The sequence below is a fragment of the Hyla sarda genome, chromosome 2 (assembly GCF_029499605.1).
Source record: "Hyla sarda isolate aHylSar1 chromosome 2, aHylSar1.hap1, whole genome shotgun sequence".
Taxonomy (NCBI): domain Eukaryota; kingdom Metazoa; phylum Chordata; class Amphibia; order Anura; family Hylidae; genus Hyla; species Hyla sarda.
In genome coordinates this window covers 431,803,789-431,811,354 of record NC_079190.1, presented here as the reverse complement: position 1 = coordinate 431,811,354, position 7,566 = coordinate 431,803,789, and the positions used below count along the sequence as shown (strand labels likewise).

General features: G+C 44.2%; 1 protein-coding gene across 1 annotated transcript in view; it reads right to left on the bottom strand.

Annotated features, from left to right (window-relative positions):
• Positions 1–1,366: 1,366 nt before the first annotated feature.
• Positions 1,367–7,566, bottom strand: part of ALDOC (aldolase, fructose-bisphosphate C) — a gene marked incomplete in the record, with an annotated part of 10,548 nt that continues 4,348 nt past the window's right edge. Inside the window, 5 exon segments of the mRNA XM_056559103.1 lie at positions 1,367–2,212; positions 4,452–4,651; positions 4,752–4,926; positions 7,002–7,085; positions 7,207–7,367. Coding sequence (XP_056415078.1) covers positions 2,117–2,212; positions 4,452–4,651; positions 4,752–4,926; positions 7,002–7,085; positions 7,207–7,367 — 716 coding nt within the window.

Here is a 7,566-nt window from a genome sequence, read left to right as displayed (position 1 = left end):
ATTGCTGCATCTAAAAGGGGTAAATGTCGGACATTGGCCTGATCAGTGATGTTTGGCATTAGCTGTAAATCCTGGATGCCGATAGCAGTCAGGGCCCCTCATACAGCGGGAGCAGGCAGAAAGTGTACTTTTACACTATTCATCCTTAAAAGGTTTCAATGCTGAGAAAGACAGGCAGATATTCATTATGTAATACCATCAGAAAGGTGGCCGCAGCAGAACAACCACTGAAAATGTCAATAAGCTAGCTTTAGTGTAAAGAATAACAATGAGTCCTAAAGTGATGATATGGCCCCCATAGAGCTCAGATTACAGACTCTAGGATGAAAACAAAAAAAAAGGGATTGGAGCAGCTACATCTGCAGAATATGAGGCTTGTTCTCCTAAGGTGTGTGGTAACATACCTAGCAGAACTGATGCGGTTTTTAAAAGGCAAAAAGTTTACAAGTTCCTAAGAAAAGCAAATCATCATCAAGCTGTGCACAAGAACAATGAGATTTGCACTTATCTGCCATGCTTGCTAAATGGGCGAGGTTTTTGGCAGAAGGGAGCTTAGATGCCCCCCACTCACTGAATTTATGACTCTGTCCTACCAAACTTCTTCAGGGTGGAGTAGAGGTCACCTTACACTGTACCACCAGATTTCCCTGTCTTAAAAGGGGTTATCCACCATAAGATGATTTTAGTACGTACATGCCAGACAGTAATTGACATGCTTAGGAAGGATCTGCGCTTGTCTTGGGGACCATGTTATGAGATCCCCATAAAGCGGAGGCTCTCTTTTTTGTGAACTGGCTATTTCCTGTTTGAGTCTGTTCCCTTAAATTACAAATCATGATTTCTTGTTTGTAAGTGTGAGGTCACTTTTCTCCCTCCCACACATCACCCATCGAAAAACACCTGGGATCCCTTCAATGCAATAGCCAAGTGTTTTCTGACCAGGGGGCCTCAAGCTGTTGCAAAAACAGATCGATCTCCCTCCCACTCGATGAAGCTGATAGACTTCCTCTGATCACCTGACTAGTGATTTAATGTCTCGGGGTGCATTGCATCCTTAGAAAACCTGAGGCGACACTTATTTTGTATGTTAAAAATAAACGGAGCAAAAATCACAGAAGAATTGCGAGACCACCACGAAACAGGTACATACACTATATTATAAACACTATATTATAAACTAACAGCCCCTGTAGCATAGTCAGATTAAAAAAAAAATCCTGGAATACCCCTTTAAATTATTCTCCATCCATAAACCTACTTCTATCTAATGTGTATGGACACCTTTAAGAGCAGCAAGATCTAATGAAGGCAAGGCCATCTTGTGAGACATTATCCATTGGTGGGGAGTAAGAAAACATTACAGTAATAACCAGACCAGATTTTTTAATTTACTATAATTTGTCTATTTGGTACATCAGTTGCATACAGATAAGAGACAACACTATTTTCACAATGCACAGGATTTAGTTAGCTACCCTCCCTAGATAGGGGTTTGAGCTCTTCCATTTCCAAGCTACGACACGGTCAGGTTTTAGTGAAGTAGGTAGCACACAACCAAGCAATCTAAAAGATGTACCACAGAGTGCAAGACCTTTAACAGAACAGTGTCTGGGTGGGAAAGTCATGGCTTGTTGAATGACCTCCTACAGACTGTTAGATAGGGTAAGATATTGTGTAGGTGACAGACACTGTAATAAAAACAACAATACAACTGTTCATATTAATAACCTCTCTAAACTGGCCAGCAGAGAACTCTTAACCATCTCAACTCTTTATATCATATATGAATGACCAATGTCAACTTTTACATTTTTCTTTAAATCACTTAATAGGCCTCAAAAATAAATGTTCTAGTAGGAAAATATTCGACACAACCAAGTGAATTAGAGCACAGAATATGAGTTAGATCCCATCCCTGCACCCAAGATCCAGCCCCATCACAGCCCCGGCTCAGGTCGCCCTTATGAGTAGTGAACAGTTATGAGAAGCTAGGTGGGAAATGGCTGTGGCTATTCCAAACTTTGGCTGCAAGGAGTGTCCAGGTGGATGCCGCTTGTAGGACAGGGAAGCAGAGTGGAGTTGTTCTGTAGGTCAGTACTCACACACCCCACTGAGCTCAATAGGCGTGATTGGCAACATACAGGGACTTGCTAGCCGCCCCAGCGTCATCTCCGCTGTGTTCATACTTTCCTAGGGCTGCAAGCCCATTGGCCTAAAAAGAGGAGAAGGAAGAGAAAAAAAAAAAAAAAAAAAAAGTTTACACATAAGGAAAGTTAAAACACAAGTTGAATGTATTTTTATTTGTTAGGCACTTTAGGGTATGTTACAAGGCAGGAAGATCTTAAAATCACATTAGTTGAATGGTGTTGCCTGCAGACATTTCTGCAGGCCCCATTTAGATTAAGGATTTCCAAACAATGTTACTGTGCGTTTCTATACACATATTTGTGAGTAAAAAAGTTCTTCTATATATCAAAGTTTTGGGGGCCATGTGATCTCAACACCTCATGCAGTTTAGCAAGAGGTTAACTGACCCATTATAAAAACTGCACCCCTCAAAGTATTCAAAATGACATTCAGTAAGTGTGTTAACCCTTTAGGTGTTTCACAGGAATAGCAGCAAAGTGAAGGAGAAAATTCAAAATCTGCATTTTTTTTTTTTCCTTCACTAACATGTTCTTGTAGACCCAGTTTTTGAATTTTTACAAGGGGTATAAAAGGTGAAAAATCCCCCCAAAATTTGTAACCCAATTTCTCTCGAGTAAGGAAAAAACCTAATATGTGTATGCACAGTGTTCTTTGGGCGCAGTAGAGGGCTCAGAAGGGAAGGAGTGTGAATTTTGCCAAAGTGGTTTTTGGGGGGCATGTCACATTTAAGAAGCCCCCATGGTGCCAGAACAGCAAAAAGAAACCCCCACATGGCATACTATTTTGGAAGCTACCCCCCCCCCCCCCCCTCAACGAACGTAACAAGGGGTACAGTGAGCCTTAACACCACTGTTCTGGCACCATGGGGGGGGGGGGGGGGCTTTGTAAACACACGTGGCCTTCAATTCTGGACACATTCACTCTAAAAGCCCAATGGTGCTCCTTCTCTTCTGAGTATTGTTGTGCGACCGCAGAGCACTTTACATCCACATATGGAGTATTTCCATACTCAGAAGAAATTGGGTTGTACTTTTGGCTGTCTGTGAATGCTGGGTGTTGTAGTTATGCAACAATTAGAGGCACACTTTTTCATAGAAAAAAAAAAAATAAAGTGCCTCCAGCTGTTGCATAACTACAACCCCCAGCATGCACAAACTACTAAAGGGCATGCTGGGAGTTTTAGTTGTGCCTTCTGCTGTTGCATAACAGCAGGAGGCACGACTTTACCTCCTGCTGCGCTTGTCCTTCCGCCGCTGACTCCGCTCCTGGGGCCCTGGGTTCAGGTAACCACTCCCGGGACACGCTCTTGCCCTCTGGAACATGGGTGGAGCGGGTGCCGTTAGGGACACCCCCACAGCAGGAGTTCACCTCACCCCTGCTGCTAAAGGATAATAGGTGCAGTCTCGGACAGCTGGAGGCACACTGGTTGTGAAACACTGACCCGGGGCCCCCGATTGACCCGGAATCGCCACAAATTGACGATCTGAATCACGGACATTGGGGGGGGGGGGGGGCGGGTTAGGGAGGGAGGTTCAGGAACTGGAATTCCCACGGGCGTACAGCTTCGCCCTGGGTCCTTAAGTATCAGGATGTCAGGGTGTACATACGCCCTTGGTCCTTCAGGGGTAAAAAAATAAAAGATTGTATAATATATATCTGCTTTTTTCATAACCCAGCAAGAACACACACACACACACACACACACACACACACACACCTGTCCATGAGTTGTTTCTGGTATTGTGGCAAAAAATAAAATAAAAAAAAAGCAAAGCAGAAGTGAATTGGGCCAAGCTGCACTACCAGACACAGCTGACACTGTTTTCACAAGATAGCAGCCAAGTTTTTACAGAACACAACTATTTGGTCCAAAATGTGCTCAGCTTTGTAAAGCTTCAGTGATGTGCAAGGGAACTTGGCCCCAAAACGGCATTGCATATTTTTTGTCCCCCCCGCCCCCACTGTTCAGCATTAAGATACTTGTTTACTTTTGTTGCATTTTTCTTTTATAGTCGCTTTTTGCTTGACAAAATAAGTGAAAATACTAAAGGATTCCATTTCAGTTGAAGAAGTCAGGAAAGTGCAGCGGTGATGAATTTGCTATGTAAATTTGCTATGTAAAGTCGCAAACCTAAGTAAGCCTGGACCACACTTTTAGCTCACGGCCTTTGATAACTTTGGTGCAAACACACCCAACACACCCCCACACACACCCCACTTTCCACAAGGAGAATTGGTAAATATTCCTTATCAGTATGAAGTAGTTAGAGATGTTTATCTGAGGTAAGTCAACCACAACTTACCTCTGCCCGTTTCAAGAACTCTTCAGCAGCTGCACTTTCATTCTCTCGCTTTCCACGCCAAGCGCTCAGAGCAGAGGCCTGGAGGGCTCGACCATAAGAGAAGGTGAGAGCCCAGGGTCTTGCTAGGGGGCAGTTGTTGATTGCGTTCAGGTTAATGGTGGCTTCCTCCTCACTCTGTCCACCAGATAGGAAGGTAACACCTAGAGGAAGAAAAAAAAAAAATAATAATAATTTTCAAACCTGTACTTAAGTGATTTGAAACAGACAATGTAGACTAACAAATTAGAGAACAGCCTATACCTGGAACTGCAGGGGGTACAGTGCGGCGCAGGGCAGTGACTGTGGCCATGGCAATCTCCTCAGAAGAATATTTCTTAGGGCAGGCATGGCCAGGAGTTACCATGTTGGGTTTCAGTAGTGTTCCCTCCAAGTAAATATGATGATCACTAAGAGCCTTGTACACGGCAGCCAGAACCTAGACATGAGATAAGAGTCAAACCAATTATCACATGAGCTTAGAATGGCTATTGAAAGCTTTAATACAGTCTGTTTAGGATAGAATATCAAGGTTAAGAGTCCTAAACTGCTGGGGTCCCTGCTATCTCCTAAACCAGGACCCGACTCCTGGCTGACAGGCGCAGAAAGACAAGAGTGTGCACTGCCATTCCATTCTCTATGGAGCTGCCAGAGATTGAATACAGCGCTCGGGGACAGTGGAAACCATAATGGGGTAGAAGCAGCCTGGAAGGCACCAAGGCTAAAGTTCCAGCACACATGGCTATTTGCCTGCCAGGTTTGGTTGGTACTGAATACTGAACTTTGGTCTAATTTCACCCAGTGGGCAATATTAGAGACTTGCTAGTTGTCTGAATTTTCTATATGTAATTTGGCATCGGTCTGTAATTTGTCCTGATTTAGGGTTTGTTCACACTAACATCTGTTCCATTAATTTACACCGCCTTTTGTAAATTAAGCCTTTTGTAAATTAATCCCATTGATGTCAATTTCCCCCCCCCCCCCCCCCATCAGTCCATTGCAAGCTGTTTGGTTCCCTAACCCCTTATTTTTAATGGCATTCAGTATTCCACCCCCCCCCCCCCCCCCCCCAATCAAATATAAAGGAATAGAAAAGGATATTATACATTTAATATTAAAGTCTATGGCAAAAGGAGGAGCCTTTAAAAAGGTCATTCGTTTGCACCTGGTTTGAAATATCCGTTTTTGAACCATTACTACTTCTGAGCATACTCAGAAGAGGCGAAATCAGCGGATTACTGCAGTGCTGTGGGACTACTACTCCTCCCATCATGGAACAAACTTGTTTCCATGATGGGAAGAGTAGTTCCCCCCAGCTGCGGGAGTCTGGGGGGGGGGGGGGGGGGGGGGTCATCATGCCCCGCTCCCCCACAATGTATTTCGTATCTTGTACTTTAATTTTCAAAAACCCAGCCAGGAGCCCTGAATGGCCGGCACAGAGTGTCAATTCAGGGCTCCCAGCAGGGTTTTTAAAACTTGCACTGTGCATGTTCACAATTCATTCCCCCTGATTCCCGCTCCTCATCTTCTAGCACAATCACAGCAGGGACATATCACTCCATTCCCCCACTGCTCATCCCCTTACCCGACAGATATGAGCAGCAGGGGAATTGGACTGACATGTCCTCGTTGTGCACTCTGATTGCATAAGAAGATGAGGAGCGGGTCGAGGGTAATGAGTTGTGAATATGCACAGTACAAGTTTAAAAAACCCCACCTGGAGCCCTGAATGGACACTGTGCCGGCCATTTAGGGCTCCCAGCGAGGTATTTGAAGATTAAAAGTACAAGACACTATATACATCACAGGGGAGCGCAGCATGCCACCCCCACTCCCCTGGTTAATAACTTCTGATTGCATTGGTCTCAAAAGTGAGACCCGGTGCGATCAATCCCTCAGCCCCTGGTACTACTATCCCCAACATGGAACAGACTTTCATTATGGTGGTAGTAGTAGTACAAGCACTAATATAGCCTTCCCAGCCACCTGCAGCTGGGATAACTACTATTCCCATCATGGAAAGAAGTCTGTTCTACTAAAGGATTATTTATACTAAAAGGATGAAAGACTGATGCAAAAGGATGGCACTAAATGGCATCCGTTAGTAGAATGGTCCATTTAGGAGGCAGTGACTGGAGAAAATCGGGACAGGGGGACAATGGCCGTGTGAACCTAGCCTCAGCTGTTACTATAACAAGTTGCCACTGACAACAGGCAGAGAACAGCAGACTGCAGGGAAGGGAGACAACTAGTGGCCAAGACTTGAGCTGTTAATGAAGCCATTTACAAATATGTAAAGAATCACATTGGCTACAAAATGCCGGGATTCTCTTTTTCTTTTCTTCAGATGGCACTGGCCGTTTAAATACCCCTATTTTTTTTATTTGACAAGCTGTTTAAATGCCCCTTTTAAGTGACAGGCTACAACACTAAGTTATGATATTATATACCCTTCAGCAGACCATAGGTTAGCAATACGATGGTGGTAGCGCACACACACACACACACACACACCTTTTCAGTGACATACTGGCAGCGTTTCAGGTCATGTTCTCCATCGGGAAGAATTTCAGGCTCCACAATTGGAACAATGCCGTTCTGTAGAGAAGAAAGAAAATAAGAATTTGAGCTGCTCATACAGGTTTGTTCTGTGTATACAGTTACAAATGCCTTCCTGTTCATTTCAGTCACGGAAAGGATGACACAATAACCCATTCACCTGCTGGCAGATGCTGGCATAGCGGGCAAGTACATTGGCGTTCTCCATGATAGCCAAGGAAGAGGGGGTGTGCTCACTGATCTTCAGCACACATCTCCATTTTGCAAAGTCAGCCCCATCTTTCTTGTACTGGGCACAGCGCTCTGACAAACCATCCAAACCTATAAGACAGGTACAGGAAAGCAAAAAGTACAAGAAGCTGGAGCACACATTAAAGTGCTTTTCTAGTTTTATATAAATTCTTAACTACTGTATACAAGTGAAAAGCTCTAATCTGTAGGGAAGTGTTTCCCCAACCACTGTGCCTCCAGCTGTTACAAAACTACAACTCCCAGCATGCCCGAACAGCCGAAGGCTGTT